At 36.7% G+C, this 19435-nt stretch overlaps 1 protein-coding gene across 2 annotated transcripts; it reads right to left on the reverse strand.

Annotated features, from left to right (window-relative positions):
- Window positions 1-1871: 1871 nt before the first annotated feature.
- LOC132304266 (uncharacterized) lies at window positions 1872-18524 on the reverse strand. Of its 2 annotated transcripts, none has more exons than XM_059801861.1 (5): window positions 18235-18524; window positions 17411-18124; window positions 16881-16926; window positions 10867-10916; window positions 1872-2000 (listed from the first exon to the last, which is right to left on the reverse strand). In XM_059801861.1, exons 1-2 carry the CDS (start codon window positions 18398-18400, stop codon window positions 17658-17660), a joined length of 633 nt encoding a protein of 210 aa, XP_059657844.1. In that variant the 5' UTR covers window positions 18401-18524; the 3' UTR covers window positions 1872-2000; window positions 10867-10916; window positions 16881-16926; window positions 17411-17657. The 2 variants fall into 2 exon arrangements, with proteins under 2 accessions (XP_059657844.1, XP_059657843.1); XM_059801860.1 differs by having other exon boundaries at window positions 10867-10926.
- Window positions 18525-19435: the final 911 nt, after the last annotated feature.

The following is a 19435-nucleotide window of genomic DNA, read 5'->3' on the forward strand; positions in this document are numbered from 1 at the left end:
TAACGAAAATAACCCATAGTCATCCCATTCATCCCAATATACCAACATAATTATTACATGCTTCCATGGCCACACACAAAATACATCAAATTGTTGTCTAAAATACGGGCACATTGTTAAGTTACAACAATAAAACAATTACATAGATTTTCTGAAAACTTTACAGAAGAGATATCATAATACAGATTGACCAATAATAGATCTATTCTAGTCCCGTCCATGCCCGTGGAAGATCAACATCTACCAACTCAACCTCGTGACCTGAAAAATGTAGAGGAGTGAGCACAACGGCTCAATAGAGATTGCCTAAATGGCATCTCCTCAAACAAAGTAAATAACCACATATCTTCCAGATAATGAATTGGGAAAAGAGTTAGGGATCATGCGAGGGATTCACAAATAACACTTCCGCTTTTCCGAATAACCGTCATACCATTCAATACGAAACAATGCATACCCACGTCACACCACACCCTGTGTATCCACACATCACATCCACGCCTTCGTATACCCACACATCACATCCCTCAACCTACACAATTCTCCTCTGCTTATAAACCCACTATGACATGCGTATAGAATGCTTCAATTTCATTTGTTCAATAATCAACATACTTTCATAACACAATTAACAGTTTTAGCATGCTATAACATTTAAGGATCATCTAGCATATGTCTAACCAAAAACATCACAACAATCATGAGTAAAAAAAATGAATAAACCATCACATAGCAACTGAATAGCATGACATTTGCAATTTATACACAAGATAAACATTTAATCACGTAAAACGTCTTAATTCAGCAATTCAAGTGTAAGCCAAAACCCTAAAATTTAATCATACATTTTAGGCATCAATTGACATGCTAAAGAGGGGCAAAAACATTTAATTAACTACTAAATTCAAGGAAATTGACAGTTAGACAACTCTACCTCAATTTGAAGCAAAAGCCCCAATTTTTGAAATCCACCAAAGTCACCCAATTTCAACTTTGCTCCGATCAATTTGTAGATCTCGTTGAGTTCGCGAACTTTGTTTTCAATGGCAAAGTCAAATTTTCAATGAAATTGTGTAAATCTAGCTTTGAAATGGATAAAAAAATATACATATATAAAGCTTAGAGAGAGAAACTGTCGCAGCCAGAAAAGGAAGAAAGAATGGTCTGGTTGGTGACCATTTGGTCACCTAAAATGACTATGTCAATTACGGGTCCCATGTGATTAAATAAAAATCTTCGTAACACACACACACACACACACACACATATATATATATACACACACACTAACCACATTACAACCAATCATTTAACACATAGCTATATAAAATACCTCAAATAATAATGGATGATATGCAACAGTTCCGAAAAATAATTCTCGTGCACAACAATACCAGTTGCGGGTCCCACCTGACCCGAAAATTGAAAAATGTCGAAATGACAACCAATACATTTCCAAGAGTTTTGAACTTAAGAAAATGCCCTTACCAACTCTCGGACCCATCCGGCATACTCACAGTGTTCGACACGCAAAACGAGACAAGACGAAAACACCCCCAAAAAATCAAGAAAATCCTAGAAAATGGAAAATGATAAAAATCGAAAACATTACACATTGCTCTTTCATTTCATTTATCGATGAACAATACAATTAAAAATAAACACGTGGAAATAAAACTAAAGAACAAAATCACGTTTAAGATGAAAATTTGATGTTGCTATGGTAGTTTAAGGTCTACTTTAATAGACAAAATGTATAAGAATTATTAGTGATCTAAAGCCACTTCCTGTGCTTCATTTCACCACCAAAACTCAAAATTCAGGATGCTGCTGGTGACTGTCCTGTTTATATATAACCAGAATATGGGAGATTTGAACTTTTTTTTTTTTTTTTTTTCATTCTCAAGTCCGGTCCATCATGAATAACAGCCAATGTGTCAGCATCCCGTCCCATGCTGTAGGACTATTGTCCACTTTGCACTCGTGATTCCAAAACGCATCTACACAAATAAAAGACATTCCATTATACGCGTCGAAAAATTCTTCCGTTAAATGATGTGGAACGTCATGGTATGTGTCAAAGAACTTAAACTTTGTGAGAGATTCTCTCTTACCTCGGCCATTTCAATTGCCAATGATACATTCTACTACTAGGTATAATGTTTTAATTAACTTGTGCCCAAATTCATATTTTATTTCAGTTTCAGAACACTCTGTGATCTGCATCATTAGCTTCTAAGGGCTATTTACAGTTTCTACCCTCCTAAATACCAATAAATATCTGTTTTATCATATTTCTCTATCAACATATATAATTTTTCCGCATCTATAAATATATTATGAAAACGAAGTCATTCAATTTTCAAAGCACCACATATCATTTTCCTAGTACTAATAAGAAGATACCTAGGTTGAATAATCAAAAATAAAATCAGCCAATTAATTTTTTTTTTCTTTTTTTTCAAAAATTAAAGCAACTGACATTAATTGAAATTATAGATACAGTGTGGGCCTTTGGCCAAACCAACCCAATAAGGGCAACAACAATAAGTCCAAAGGGGACAGACAGCCCAAAAGGGGAAAACAAAAAAGCCCAAACAATGATATAGGCCCATTGACAACACAAAGATAACTACCACAGTTAACGGATTAGAAGCCGTTGATTGGGGAAGAGATTAACAATCCGGTAATCGAGCTCAAGATCCTCCATTAAGGAGGATAGCCGTTGAATTAGTCCAGCGGAAGCGAAGGGGGGCGGCAACGAGAAGGAGAGAGATTCCAGTCAGCTAGGATACAAGGGGAAGCTGCACAATCCTTTAGAACCCCAAATTTGAGGATTGAGGTAATGGAGTTGCATATCTTTGCAAGCACTGCTTTCTGAGAGAACTTCTTCCTTTGGAAGATTCTAGAATTGCGTTCTTCCCATAAGTTGTAAATCACAGCTGATAGACCAATCTTGCGCAGCTGATTAGTAGGTGAATTAGACTTCCAAGTCCAGCTGATATGTTGGATCAGAGCCTCCTAGTTTTGGATTGGAGAATGGAAGTGAATTTTGCCACGGATAAATCTCCAAATTGGGGAAATGAAGTTACAACTGAAGAACAGATGGGAATAGGATTCAGGAGAGAGGTTATATAACGCACAATTGTTGTGGTGTTGCACCATGGATTTACTGTCAAAAGTGGGGAGTTTGGATTGAACTATGAGCCATAAGTTAAACTTCATCCTTGGAATTGTTGGTGAATTCCGTACTAAGTTGTGCCAATTGACTGAGGGGAAATTGCCTGCAAGATAAGCTAAGGTGTGGCTGAAATTGTAGACACCTAAAGGGGAGATGGACCAAGTTTTCTTGTCTTCCCTTGATGAGCATGGATGGTTCATGGGGATTAATTCTAGAATTGTATTGGTGATGGTAGTAGGGAAATACCAAGTTGAATTGGTGATGAATGTACTCACTGGGATATCCAATTGAAAGCCAGCATCTAAGAGAATAGAGGGTTGAAATCTAGAGCATAAAGGTCCATCTGGAGCCCAGTTGTCCCACCGGAAAGATGTTCCATTGCCATCTCCAATTTTATGCTTGATGATTGACCTGGCATGGTGCCTCTTGGAAAATCTTCCTCCAACTCCAGGAGCATGACTGAGGATAGGTTAGAGTCCATAGATTTCTGGATTTGATTAAGTGAGTGTGGCACCAATTTACCCAAATTTTGTTGTGGTCATGACATTGAAGGTCCCATATGTATCTGAGAATGCCAGCCTTGTTGCTTAGTTCCAAGTTGGGGATGCCCAAACCACCTGCATTCTTTGGCTTGCATACCTTACTCCATGCAACTTTAGCAGAGGTGGATTTCATTTCTGGTTAAGACCAAAGGAATGCACTGAAGATATTATTGAGCTTGTTGATTACTGCCTTTGGGAGGATGAAAACGCGAGACCAATAAAGCTGTGTAAAGACTAGGACAACCTTGATCAACTGCAGCCTTCCTGTATAGGAAAGTGATCTAGAGGTCCAGTGTGTGATCCTGTGGGTTATCTTCTCTATAAGCAGGCTACAATGAGAAGCTTTTAGATTTGTTGAAATGAGTGGAACCCAAAGATATCTGATTAGGAGAGTCCAAACCCCAATGCCAAGCAAGGAGGTGATGCAGCTCTCTGTGTATTGATCAGTCCCTGAGAAAAATATAGAACTTTTATTGAGGTTAATAGCAAGGCCAGACATTGTACTAAAGTAATCAATTGCTGATTTTAAAACTGAGACAGAAGTGATGTCTGCATGGCATAGTAGGAGAAGATCATCAGCATAAGAGAGGTGAATGATCTTGAGGTCTTTACATCTCCAGTGGAACTTGAAGGCTTGTACTCTACCTATATAGCAGTTGATGATGGATGAGAGTGCATCCATTACAATGACAAAGAGGAAGGGGGAGATTGGATCTCCTTGCTTAAGGCCCATTTTCCCTTTGAAAAAACCCTGGAACTCCCCATTGAGTGCAATAGTGAATGAGGGTGAGGATATGCATGCCTGGATCAGTGAGATGAATTTCTGTGGAAAATTTAGTAGGGTTAAGCAGCTGATTATGAAGTCCCATTTAACAGAATCAAAAGCTTTCCTTAAATCAATCTTGATTGCATATCTTGATGGAGAGCTATCCTTGTGGTACCCTCTTAATAGCTCATGAGTAAGGAAAATTGGATCATTGATCTTCCTACCCTGAATGAATGCTGACTGAGAGGGATTAATGATGAATGGGAGGGTTATTTGCAGCTTGTGGGCAAGTAGCTTGGCAGTACACTTGTAGATTGTATTGCAACATAAGATAGGTCTGTAATCATGTATGGAGGAAGGATTTTGACACTTTGGGACCAAAGAGATGTAGGTGTTGTTTACCTCAGCTAAGAGTTTCCCATTTTTGAAAAATTCTGAGATTGCTGCAGTGATTGATATTCCAATAATGGGCTAAGATTTCATGAAGAACAACCCATTGTAGCCATCAGGTCCAGAGGCTTTATCCTTTTTGATGGAGAACATACAGTTCCTAATTTCAGTAGGAGTAGGATTGTCATCAAGGTAGGTTAAGAGATGGTGGGGAACCTGCTTGGAGAAGAAAGGTGTGAGGTCACTTAGGTGATGAGTGGTAGGAGGTGAGCAACCCAGTAATTTTTGGAAATATGAGACAACTTCAAGCTTGATGGAGTCCATATCATCAATTATCTGTCCTGAGTCCAAGGTAAGTGATACAATCTTTTTCCTATTGTTTCTAGAAGAAAGAAATTTGTGGAAGAATGAGGAGTTGCAATCTCTAAGTTTCAACCAATTCATCCTTGATTTCTGTCTCAACATATCTTCTTGAATCTTCCCAAGCCTTAGATACTCTGAGATAAGTGATCTTTCCATTTCTCTTAGTAATACATCATTTGGGGATTTATCCAGGTCTAGCTGTCATGAGTCAAGTTCCAGCTTTACATAGTGAAGCTTGGAATCAGCCTCTGAGAATTCCTTCTTACAGTTAGCTCTGAGGACTGGTTTTAACATTTTTAGTTTTTGAACCACTTGGAACATAGCTGTACCTCTGATGTAGCAGCACCACACTTCATGGACTGAGGATAAAAACTTAGGGTGGGAAGACCAGACATTGAAGCATTTGAAAGGAACACACATGTGTGGGATATTGAAGTTCATAGTAATAAGTATGGGACTATGATCAGATATACCTGGGGGGAGAAAATTATATTCAGAAAGTGAAAATGAAATAGACCACTTGTGATTGACAAGAGCTCTATCCAATTTTTTGGCAATACAAGTTGCACCTTGACTTTTATTAGACTAGGAAAAGAGAATGCCACTGAATTTGAGATCATCTAGCTCAGCTTACTGTAGACAGTCTTTGAATTCATCTATGGCTTGACATCTCCTTCTTGAACCTCCAAAGGTTTCAGCAGTGTTGGGGATAACATTGAAGTCACCCATGATTAGCCAAGGGGAGTGAGAGAACAATCCAGCAAAATGAATAATATTTTCCCAAAGAAGCTGCTTTTCAGTTGCCATGTTAGCAGCATAGATAAATGAGGTAAAAAATGTGATGTTTTGCCCAATGATAGAGATTGAGCAGTGAGTTGCCTACCTGCTAGTATCAATGACTTTAAGGTCTACTTAGTTAAGGTTCCGCAGTACCCAAATTCTCCCTAGGGGAGAGTAAAGATAATTGTGAATGAGTGACCAAGAGGGGCACAAAGACCTGTGGATGGATACCACATTTGCCTGGGATACTTTAGTCTCAACAATAGAGACTAAATCAAGCTTTATTTCAGAGATTAGTCTCTTTATCTCTGATTGCTTAGATGGATGATTCATCCCTCTAATGTTCGAAGTTGCAAATGATATCATTTAAAGGGTGGAGAGAATGAGTCTCCAAGATGCTTACACATCAAATCAGGGTTGTTGCTGAGCTTCTTCCTTGCTTCTTTCTTCAATGATCTAGCTGTGAGTTTTCCTTTGGTGTCATTTAAAGGTTCAGTCAATGTAGAAGTGACCTGGGTGGTGTTTTGTAGCTTCAAGTTCTGAATCTTGTGAGAGAGAATAGGTATGGAGGCTTTCTATGGTTTCTGTAGCTACTTCTATGATCTAGGATTCTTTTTGTACCGAGGGAAGGTTAATAGAGGAGGCTTGGAAGTTGATGGTGAATTGGGTGGGGGTGAGCTATATTCTGTGAAGTTGAGTTTTTTGATACAGAGAGGGGAGTAATCAAGCAGATGGTTAGATGTTGATGGAGGGATTACAATTGAATTTTGAACCATTGTTTGGTTTGATGATGATGTTGAGCTGTTATTTGCTGAGGGGGAGGGGGTTTCACTGGTTGAGTGAGGTTGATTCAAGTGGTTTAATGGTGAGAATTGGTTATTTGTTGTAGTGATTGGTGGATAGGAAGAGGATTTAGGTGATGTGGCAGGTCTTTTGTTTTTCTTCCTAATTGTAATCCAATTGTTGTTGTGATTTATCTCTGCTGGGCTGTGGTCTTTCATTGTTGGGCTATTAGGGAAAGGGGTTAGCTCTTTGGTAGTGTTTGTAGTAGGTTTGATGTGGTTGAGAGGGCAGGAGGCTTGAGAGTGGTTAAGTTGATTGCATTTCAAGCAAAACTTTGGTAGCCACTGGTACTCGATTCTGATTTATTCAAATTTGTTGTCCTCAACTTTGATTTGGACCTCTGTTTAGAGTGGTTTGGAGAGGTCAATATTAACACAGACCCTTGCATACTTGAGCTTAATCCTTCCTTCAATAGCTTAATCAACATAAAGAGGTTCACCAACTGTGCTAACAATATGGCTTAAGCCTTTGGCTGTCCAAAAATTGATGAGGGATGTTGTAAAATTTTATCCACGTGGTAAAAGGCCCAGAATTTTAGTCCTTCCTCTGCAACTTCTTTGGGTGGATTAATGAACCTTGAGGAATGAGGTGGAGGTAGGTAATCAAGACACATTTTGGTGGTTTGTTTGACCACCTCATTCCATGCTTTTGTCTGGTGGTTAATGGTTGTTTGTTTGTGGAGGGAGGGAGAGGTTACTGTTGTGTTGTCTGTTATGTGTTGTATAAGGTTAGAGATGGGTGGAGGTAGGACCACTGTTGTCTGTGATGAATTTGACCGGAATCATAAAATAGGCAAGGCTGTAGTGTTTGTGTTGGAATTGGTGGGAAGGCAGTCTGCGGTTTTACTCTTTTGGATGGGGTGTGGAGAGACTGATGATGTGGGAGCTTGCAGAGGGGGTTTGACTAGAGGTAATGAATCTGAGTTTGAGTTTGAATTTGAAATCATACCTGTTCCTTCCTTGATTTGTTATGGCCCACTTGTGGTGGTGGTGGTGGTGGCTAGTGGTGGTTAATCATTGGTTGGAGAGCTTAGATGAGGTGGAACATGGTGTTGCTTTTGAGCTTTGAGCTGAGCCAGCTCAGTTCTCAGGTCGGATACAATCTTCTTGAGTGAGTTGTACATGTCCATGGCTCTCCCAAGGTTCTCATCTTTCCATTCCAGCTATTCTTGTAGCCTGTCAATCTAGTGTGCTGGGGAGGAGTAGAGTAGGGGATTAAAGTTTCTTGGTAAATTTGAGTTAGCAGGTGGAGAGCTAGGAGGGGATTGATAAGTGTGATAGGGATGTGGATTAGAGGCTGAGTTATTGTTGTAGCGTAGTTCATTTGAATGTATCCTTATAGGATTGACAGTAGGTGCAAGGAAGTGGATGTGAGGATGTGGATTAGAGGCTGAGTTATTGTTGTAGCGTAGTTCATTTGAATGTATCCTTATAGGAATGACAGTAGGTGCAGGGAAGTGGATGTGAGGCTGTCCAGAGAGTGAGGATGGGATTGGAGGGTGGTAAATTTCTGTATGTAGGGAGTTAATGGTTGGTTTTTTAAGTATGGTTTTTTGGTTAATCTGTTTGGGAAGATTTGTTTGAAGAGGTATGTGAGCTGGTCTGTGATTATTGTTGTAAAGAAGAATGTTGTTTGGTGAGGTGGTAACATGGCATGTGCAAGAGGTGTGAGTTGATCTGCGGTTGTTGCTGTAAAGGGGGATGTTGTTTGGTGAGGTAGCAGCGTGGCTTGTGGTAGGGATGGATTGTTTCAGTGGTTTGAAGGGTGGTTTAAGGTGGTTTGCTATTGGGTTGGCCGTTGACGGAGGTTTTTGGTGGTTTGAAGCTTTTGGGATAGACGCTCATTCTTGGAGATGACCTCACGGTGCAAAATGTGGACTAGAAAGGTCCGAGATGACATGGTTACGGCCAATAACATGACAATCAAATATATCATTTTTATTTAATTTTCTAATTACGTAACAACTTGTTATTTGACTGAGAGTTTGAGATCACATGGTCCCTGCCTCGGCCTCGTTCATGATGTAGATGACATGACACCCCTCGTTTGTCAAATGTCTTGTAGCATTGTTTTGTTTTAATGACTTACGTGTGATTATGGTTTGTAGCATTGTTTTGTGTTAATGACTGATGTGTGATTCTGGATTGGTGCTCAATCTTTCGAACTCAATTGTTAAATCAATTGTTTACCAGTTTGATATTGAAATCAAATAATGCCCCCAAATAAGAACTTGCTCGATGACAGTCTTTCTAGAATTCCATCTAATTCGATGAATGAGGTTAACGTAATCAGTAGTTCAGTACAGTTTAACCTAGAGTCTGCAATATTCACAATTCATTCCTTCTGGATGTTCAACGGAGCTTTATATTCCTCACTTGTATGAAATCATAACCAGTTTAATCATCTACTGCACGGTTGTTTTCTTCGCTTATTGTTTACAAGTAATATATTTCTGATTTTTCAACTTACTATCATTTTCAGATGGTCCCAAAGCACTTGGCATATATTCGATCACCACCCATTAATAGAAATCTCCGGCCTCATGTCGCGGTCCTGACGTTGCCGGATTGATGTAAATATTCAAGCTGTCAACAAAAGAGACAGAATCCCCATAGTCTTTGGGAGGTGGTTTACTTTTCTCCAAGAGAAAGAGAAGATCAAATACTGGTGGACCAAAATTGACATACCTTAAAAACCACTTTCCCATCATCATCATCTTCAACCCCTCTTACACCTTTACTTTTTCTTCATCTTATAATTAATTCACCATATATGATCTCATCCACTTCTCAAAAACCGCCACTGAGTAGAGGGCATTGCTACCTCTGTATCCAAAATTATGGCTCTCATCTTCCTCCACACCTTGGAGAGTGTGTCTCTATATCTATATCTATATCTATATATATATATATGTAATTTTTTATTAGATGGTCCAGTTTGATGGTAGCAACTGTCATGGCCCATGTTACACCATCCTCTAATCTGTTCAATGACTTCATTGACGCACCAAAACAACCTCCTCTCAATAATTTCCACTTTCAATGATTTTGGCCTATCTGTTTTGTATTGATTTGAAGCACACCATGGCTATCTCTCTCTCTCTCTCTCTCTCTAGAGATAACTGAATCTGGTCAAAATGAAAGCCACCGGTCAGTTGGTTGGGACATGAACTCATGTCTGTATGGCATCTTCCAAAAACAAAAACGAAAATATCATCAAAAGCATTAATATGGTTCAAGACAAAGTAAGAGATTAAATATCATGATTCTATCCTATGGTCTTCTCACAAAATGTCATAAAGGCTCTCCAAATCCTTCTAAATTACTCCCTCCGCCCCATATTAGTTCTTCGCCTTCGATATTATTCTGAGGTTATGAGCCAAAACCACAACATGGACCTACTTAGAAATCAAATGTAATTTCACTTGGTAATTGAAATTACAGGGAACTATATATATATATATATTATATATAGTAATAATCTTTAGGATTGAGGGGAATGAAAGGAAAAGAAAGAAAAAGGAGTCAATTAAATCATGTTTGGTTAAGAAAAACAACCAACAAAGAAGAAGAAGAGGAGGGGAGAGTCAGAGTGAAGAGTTTGTATAAATGGTTTTGTTTTCCTCCCAACAAATGAGAGGAAATGACAAGAAAGATGATCTAAATACTTGTAATTAATCAATCATCAATTACCCATTTCACATAAATGGTTTTCTTTTTTCTCCACTTGCAATAATAAGAGGCATGAAAGAGTTGTCATGTTCTTTCTTTTTAAAGCTATATTAAACATACTAGGTATACTATGACTCCTTTCTTTCCTCTCTACTCGTACAAAATGTCATGCAATATTTGTAAAAAATGTAACTACAAAATAATCTTATTACAAAGAAAATATTAATTGTTTTTTACTGCAAATATAGTGATTAAAACAGCCCAATCAAAATAGCAAGAATAAAGAAAAATTAATTTTGATAAAGGACTTAATTTTGAAAAAGAAATTACCTTCCAACCCTTACTTGCCACATTCGAGTCTTTAGTTCCATCTCCTCAACCTGCAAGTCACTATAATAAACCACTGATTAAAGAAATATATATAGACAATTAAAACAAAAATAATTTGCCCAAAGAGAATATATTACATAATGAGCTAAAAATTAATAGTAATTGTAATACATACATACATATATATATCACAGAAATAGAAAAAGTTGACAAGACGACATTGAGATAAAGCTGTACGGGCGCATCATTAAAAAAAAAAAAAAAAATCACGGGTTTAAAAATATATATATGTATCATATATACATATGAATATATATATATATATATATATAGGACTGTTCACCTGCTCACTGGTGTGCAAAAAATTTATGCACGAATTAAATCTTAACCGTTGGATATGAAAGAATATACTAATTTTTTAATTGTCCAATAGAATCTAACGGTTAATACTTGAAGTGTGCATACATTTTTCTGCACACCAAGAAACAAGTGAATAATTCTGTATATTATATATAATTTAAAAATAAAAAAAAAGTCTAACGGGTAAATGATATGGGTAACGTGGCATGTATTACACGAAACAAGACCAACATACACCGTTAAGGTGAATGAGTAACGGCAACCTCGAAAAGGGAAAAAGAAAAAGAAATGCACTACTACAACAATGGCGTCTAGAGGACAAAGAACAGAGACTCACCATATCACATTTTGCTCTCCAAAATAGACACTCAATCAAGCTCTCCGAATTTTGGCTCTCTTAAAAATAATAATAATAAATTATTATTATTTTTTAAAAAACTTTTTCCTAACGGCTATATTTTTTATTTTTTATCTTGTATAATTAACACTTATTTTTTAAAAAAAAAAATTTTTAAAAATTTGAAATTTTAAATTATAGCCGTTAATGCACTATTTGTGTCAGCCAAATAATGCCTTAACAACAGATGTTATGGAAAAAAAAAAAAGGTTTTTTAATTTATTTTTAGCTCAAATTTTTTTTTTGGACAAATAGTGCTTAAACAATATATTTTTTATTTAATGAAATTTAATTTATTTTTTTAAAAAAAAAATTGGGCTCAAAATAACCTATTTTTGGCTTTTTCTCGAAAAAATAATTATGCCAAACAGTGCCTTAAGGCAGTTTTCCAGAACGTTTAAACAAAAAAAAAAATTTAGCTTAACCAAAACATCGCCGTTTTGGTCAAGGAAAAGACAAAAAAAAAAGATACCACGATCGGGTTAGGCCTCGCGGTATTCCGCGAGCCATTGTGGGCCCCTCCCAGTTCCGCGAGCCTGCTGGGGAGCATTTGGCCCATTATGCTAGCCAAAATAGGCTTCCGCGAGCCCGCTGCGGATGGCCTAAGACCATCTCCAATGCAAAAAGTTATTTTTGCATGCCAAAACTATATTCTGAGAGGTGCTACAGTGTCAAAATGCTATATTTTAGTAATTCTGCTTCAATGGTGCATTTTATCTAAAATGCTATTTTTTTACACAACCACCATTTTCTTTTCAACTACCATTCCCCGCTACCACTCTATTATTATTTTTATTTTTATAACTAATATTATTTATTATTTATTTATCTTTTAACCCTAACCTAAGACATAAAATTTTAATTTATTAATATTAATTCATATATTTAAATAATTATTAACTAATACATCCTTAGAGTACATTAAATTATCATTAACTAATTAAATATTTATATAAATTTCACGGATCGGATCGGATTGAAGAAGTGTGTTTCAGATTTCTTTTGTTTGGTTCCTTGATTTATTAGTATGTGTGTGTTTTGTACACTAGACGGTGAACAAGTGAGTTTGTATTTTTTTTTTTTTTTTTTGTGAGTGTTTGTATTTTATTTAGCTTGTTTGCCTTATTAAAAATAAATAAAAATATTTGGCTTGTTTGTATTATTAAAAATAAATAAAATTAAAAATTAATTAATTGTCCATATTTCATGTACCTGATTAAAACTAATTTGTTTAACCTGACAGATAAATAGACACTAGTTACCAAAAAGTGATAGTGTCCCTAATTTTTTTTGCTGCTCTGTCACTAATTCACAAAAACTGGATGAATGGATGATAGCCATTTTTCATTCACTACGGACAAATCAAGCAAATCCAATATAAAGCAAAAATTAAATCAAATCCAATTTTTATTTTCCCTTTGTTTGATTGTTGAACATTCAGATAAAATAACTGGAAAAATAAAGTTTTAACTCGATCTTATATTATCTTTATTGGTAAGATTTCCAGGGAAAAAAAGAACAAAAATTGAATTCAATTAAGCAGATTAAAAAGCAATCAATTGAGTGTAGGGTCTCATTCTGGGCATAGATAGCAATAGCTATTGCTATATGTATATGTTGTGTTATGTTTGGCACAAAAAATGGCAAAGGTATATTTTGGCAACCCATTTGACAGCTCATTGTAGAGCTCAATTTTAACCCACCTCCTATATTTTGAAATTGGCAACCCCTTAAAGTTGCTCTAAGGGCTATTTAGAGTTTCTACCCTCCTAAACACCAATAAATATCCCTATTTTATCATATTTCTCTCTCTCTCTCTATCAACATATATAATTTTTCCACATTTATAAATATATTATGAAAACAAAGTTATTCAATTTTCAAAGCACCACATATCATTTTCCTAGTACTAATAGGAAGGCTGAATAATCAAAAATAAAATCAGCCTATTATACTGATACACAAATTAATGATGTTGGGATAGAATTGACCTCCCGACCTACCCAGAGGTAGAGAATTGCCCCACGATTTTATGTTAAACTGAGACGATCAACTAAGTATGTCAATTTTATTTAACTCTTGTTATTTGGCTGAGACCACATGATCCCGGCCTCTTGTCCATGGTGCAGATAACACGACACCCCTCATATGTCAATTATCTTGTAGCATTGTTTTGTCTTGGTGACTGACGTGTGATTATGGTTTGGTGCTAAATCTTTCTAACTCAATTGTTAAATCAATTGTTTACCAGTTTGATCTTTTCTCTTCTGTATACTCAGATAAGTATTTTCAGTTTCCTTCAATTCAAAATTGCAATCGAGTGCTACATTGCTTCTTGGCCATCGGTTATTAGATAAGATCAAGGAATTTATGACATCACTCAAACCAACCGATACTCTCTCACCCGAGTCAATCCTTTGTGACCGAAAGTCAAAAGTGTTTGAAATTGAAAACAATCTCTCCATACAAAAAATAAGTTTGCGCCCTCTTATCTCCAACACTGATAACGAAGAATAAAGGACAGGATTAAACTTCCTTTAATCTCCTATCTCCAACTGTAGAAATTTCGTGCACTGATGAGGAATGAGAAAGAACAGGATTAAACTTCTTCCAATCTCAGATCTCCAACTTTTCTCTGGTTAAATTCACCACCAATCCTGTTTCAATTCCTCTTCATGGGAGTAAACTAAATACTTATCCAGATTGGGGAGTTGGTTCTCGTCATCATCCATTAATGTTTGCTGCTTATCCTTGATGATGCTGGAATTCAAGAGGTCAAACTAATGAAAAATAGAAAGGACAGGATAGCCTTAAATGGCTGACGTGTATCCAGATAAGGGATAACAATGTTGAAATGCATGCTCTAATCCTGTTTTGTTTATGTTCTGTAATGAATTTGGAATGATCTTGTCATCTCATCAAATACTATGAATAAGTCCATTAATCAGAAATACCCAAACATGACCTCAGCTGATAAGTGTGTGTGTGTGTATATATATATATATACATATATCTGTCTTAATGGCTGTGCATGTGATAATCATTTGATTGTCACTTATTCAAACCTCCAACTTTGTTTTTCATCCCCCAACTTTACATATTTAAATCACTTGAAACTTTTAATGCAATTCAATTCAAATTCGCTAACAGGACCACTGGCCCAGCAATGGCATGCTTGTAACACTGCTTTCTATGGTGGGGTCATGACACGATATTGAAATCAAATAATACCCCCAAATAAGAACTAGCTCGGTCTTTTTAGAATTCCATCTAATCCAATGAATAAGGTTAACTTAAACTCTGGTAATCAGTAGTTCATTCCTTTTGGATGTTCAACTGAGCTTTATATTCCTCACTTGTCTCCACGAAGCTCCAGTTATATATAGCTCACATAACCAGTTTAATCATCTTCTGCACAGTTGTTTTCTTCGTTTATTGTTTACAAGTAAAATATTTCTGATTTTTCAACCTAGTATCATTTTCAGATGGTCCCAAATTCCCAATCCTGCGCTTGGCATATAATGGATCACCACCCATTAATAGGAATCTCCAGCCTCATGTCGCAGTCTTGAGGTTGCCGGATTGATGTAAATATGAAAGCTCCTCCCCCCTTGTCAACAAAAGAGACAGAATCCCCATAGTCTTTGGGAGGTGGTTTACTTTTCTCTAAAGGCTAGTTTGGTGTAGTGAAATGAAATAAAAGAAAGTGGAATGAAATGGTTTTTTTTCTTTTCATTCTCGTATTTGGTGCCAATTTTAAAGTTAGAATCATCATTCCCCATTATTCTTGAAAAATGGCCATTCCATCAAAAATCATTCCATCTTCCAATAAAAGGAATGACCATTTCATTCAATTCCATTCCATTCCCACCTCCATTCTCATTCCATTCCAATTCATTCCACCACACCAAACTAGCCCTAGGAGAAGGAAAAGATCAAATACTGGTGGACCAAGATTGATATAATTAAAACCACTTTCCCATCATCATCATGTTCAACCCCTCTTTACACCTTTTCTTTTTCTTCATCTTATAATTAATTCACCATATATGATCTCATCCACTTCTCCAAAACCGCCACTGAGTGGAGGGCATTGCTACCTCTGTATCCAAAATTATGGCTCTCATCTTCCTCCACACCTTGGAGAGTGTGTCTCTATATCTATATCTATATCTATATATATGTAATTTTTTATTAGATGGTCCAGTTTGATGGTAGCAGCTGTCATGGCCCACGTTACACCATCCTCTAATCTGTTCAATGACTTCATTGATGCACCAAAACAACCTCCTCTCAATAATTTCCACTTTCAATGATTTTGGCCTATCTGTTTTGTATTGATTTGAAGCACACCATGGCTATCTCTCTCTCTCTCTCTCTCTAGAGATAACTGAATCTGGTCAAAATGAAAGCCACCGGTCAGTTGGTTGGGACATGAACTCATGTCTGTATGGCATCTTCCAAAAACAAAAACGAAAATATCATCAAAAGCATTAATATGGTTCAAGACAAAGTAAGAGATTAAATATCATGATTCTATCCTATGGTCTTCTCACAAAATGTCATAAAGGCTCTCCAAATCCTTCTAAATTACTCCCTCCGCCCCATATTAATTCTTCGCCTTTGATATTATTTTGAGGTTATGAGCCAAAAACCACAACATGGACCTACTTAGAAATCAAATGTAATTTCACTTGGTAATTGAAATTACAGGGAATTATATAGATATATATATTATATACAGTAATAATCTTTAGGATTGAGGGGAATGAAAGGAAAAGAAAGAAAAAGGAGTCAATTAAATCATGTTTGGTTAAGAAAAACAACCAACAAAGAAGAAGAAGAGAAGGGGAGAGTCAGAGTGAAGAGTTTGTATAAATGGTTTTGTTTTCCTCCCAACAAATGAGAGGAAATGACAAGAAAGATGATCTAAATACTAGTAATTAATCAATTATCAATTACCCATTTCACATAAATGGTTTTCTTTTTTCTCCACTTGCATAATAGATAAGAGGCATGAAAGAGTTGTCATTTTCTTTCTCTTTAAAGCTATATTTATGCCTTTTATTTTCTAACCATTGAGTATACCATGACTCCTTTCTTTCCTCTCCCTACTTATACCAAATGTCATGCAATATTTGTACAAAAATGTAACTACAAAATAATCTTATTACAAAGAAAAGATTAATTGTTTTTTACTGCAAATATAGTGATTAAAACAGCCCAATCAAAATACTAATTTTGAAAAGGAAATTACCTTCCAACCCTTGCCACCATCGAGTCTTTAGTTCCTTCTCCTCAACCTGTAAGTCACAACAATAAACCACTGATTAAAGAAAAATATATATATAATTAAAACAAAAATAATTTGCCCAAAGAGAATATATTACATAAATGAGCTAAAAAATAATAATGGTACTACTACATATATATGGAAAAAGTTTTTTTTTTTTTTTTTCCCCCGAAAGTTAAGCTGCAGAAATAATAAAAGTTGACAAGACGACATTGAGATAAAGCTGTACGTGCCACTTGAAAGCATCATAAAAACACAGGTTTAAAATATATATATATATATATATATATATATATATATAATTTAAAAAAAAAAAAGTCTTAACGGATAAAAGATATGTGTAACGTGGCACGAATTACGCGAAACAGGGGACAACATACATGGTGAATGAGTAACGGCATTTAACGGAACCCTAACGGCAACCTGGAAAAGGGTAAAAGAAAAAGAAATGCTCTGCAACAATGGCGTCCAGAGGACGAAGAACAGAGACTCACCATATCACATTTTGAATGATCCAAAACGAAATTGGACTGAGAATTTCCATTAATTGCCATTTTTTGCATGGATCAGAAAGCAATCCATCTGGGTGATTTACAGAGTCCTATTCATACATTGACAGAGAGATTCGCTCTCACTTCACCATTGTTGTTCTTGAATATATTTGCCTATCTATATATAAATAGTAAAACTGGTAGTATTTATCTTCATATATGTATCTTCAAAAGTTCACCAAATTTAGGGCTATTGCCAGTGATTCCCATTGTGGATGAGGTACATGTGGCTAGGGCTTCCCCGAGGAGCATGGTAAGCACAGTAAGGAAGCTTGCCGCCAGATTTCTCATAGCAAATCGGAAACGGCACCGGCGGCGGGATCTGACGGAAACAACGATCCGCCACTCGAGACCTTGAACTAGAAGGGGCGGCGGAGAAGGCGGCGGTGGCAGAGGAGGAGTAAGGGGAGGATTTGGACGATGTCGCATCGATACTAGATGAGGCGATGGACGGAGGAGGAGAGACTTTTTTGGTGGATTTGAGCGGGGAAAGGAAGGCTTTGATCTTTGATGAGGCGGCACGGTCGTATTCTTCAATCAGATTGGCGAGATCTTCATCGGAAGTGATGGAGACGAGAGCATCCAAGTCCTCCGTCGGCAACTGACACCTCAGAGTCACCGACGTTCCGCACAATTCACCGACCTTGACCAACAGCTCTGTAACGACATCACAAATATCACACTCCACATCCACACATATAAATAAACACATATACATACTATATAAATATATATATATATACATATGAAATAGAGAAGGGACTGACCGGCAAAGGAGATGGAGCGTTCTACGGAAAGGAGACGGGTATGGCCGCCGTGGTAGCGGAGCTTGGCGTCGGGGTAGCGGGGGAGGATTCTGCCGCCGTAGCTGCAGAGGAATTTGATGGTGGAGGTGGAGGAGGGTTTGAGGGTGTTGAGAGAAGGAGTGACCATGTTGATTTGTGGTGTTTGGTTTTTGAGATTGAAGAGAAATGAGGATGGAGTTTTGAAGATAAAGAAGAGGGGGGAGAGAGAGAAGAGAGGAGTTGTGTGTTCAAGCCTATGTGAGGTACTCTTGGAGCGTTATTTATAGGGGTTTTTCTAAAGAATGGGAGGGGCTGGGTTCTCACCTTTTTGTGGGTGGTAGAAACTAGAAAGAGACCTCCACCTCCCATATGCTTACGTCACTCTCACATTTCTCTGCTCCTCCTCTTTTTTCTTTTTTCTTTTTTCTTTTTCCTTTTTTTTTAACTTCTCATTTCAATTTTCAAAGGTTAAAATTTCAAGATTTATTCAGTGCTACTTCCAAGACAACACCAATAACGACAAAATATACTCCCATTTTAAAATAGATATCCACCTTAAACATTGTGACTCAAGTAATGATAACTGTTGAATTAAAGTGTCGGGTTACAAATCCGTTGTACAAGTTATTGGTGCCATTTTCCCAATAATTGGTTAAGCATTAAATAAATAAAATCTTACAAAATTTGAAAAATTAAGTAAGAATAACAAAAAGTCTTTTTATTTTATTTTTCACACGTCCCCGATAATCTACTTGAAAACTAGACATCTATTTTAAAGCGGGGAAATATGTTTTTTTTCTTTTTTTTTTTATGTAATTTTTTTATTATTATATTATTATTATTATTATTTTTTACTTTGGCAATAAAACAGGTCATACACCATACGGCATCTACAATAAGATCATCGGCCAAATACAGAAGATCAAAAACACATAAAACACCATCCCAAACTAACTAACACATTTTATAGTCAAGATCAGCCGTCTTGATAAGCCAAAGAAAAGGTACCAGTTATAAAAGGAAAACCACCACAACAAAAGAAAAAAACAGTGCTAGAGAAAGACCCGATGACGTCACCCATGACGTCAGTGAGGAACCCACCGAAAAAAACCACCGGCGAGAGAACCAAACACGCCAGCGCAAGCACCAGAGACGACATACATCAGTAAAAGACGTAGATGCA

Source organism: Cornus florida, unplaced genomic scaffold, assembly GCF_030987335.1.
Source record: "Cornus florida cultivar Cherokee Brave unplaced genomic scaffold, ASM3098733v1 CherokeeBrave_3.0.0_Hap2_Chr04, whole genome shotgun sequence".
Lineage (NCBI taxonomy): Eukaryota > Viridiplantae > Streptophyta > Magnoliopsida > Cornales > Cornaceae > Cornus > Cornus florida.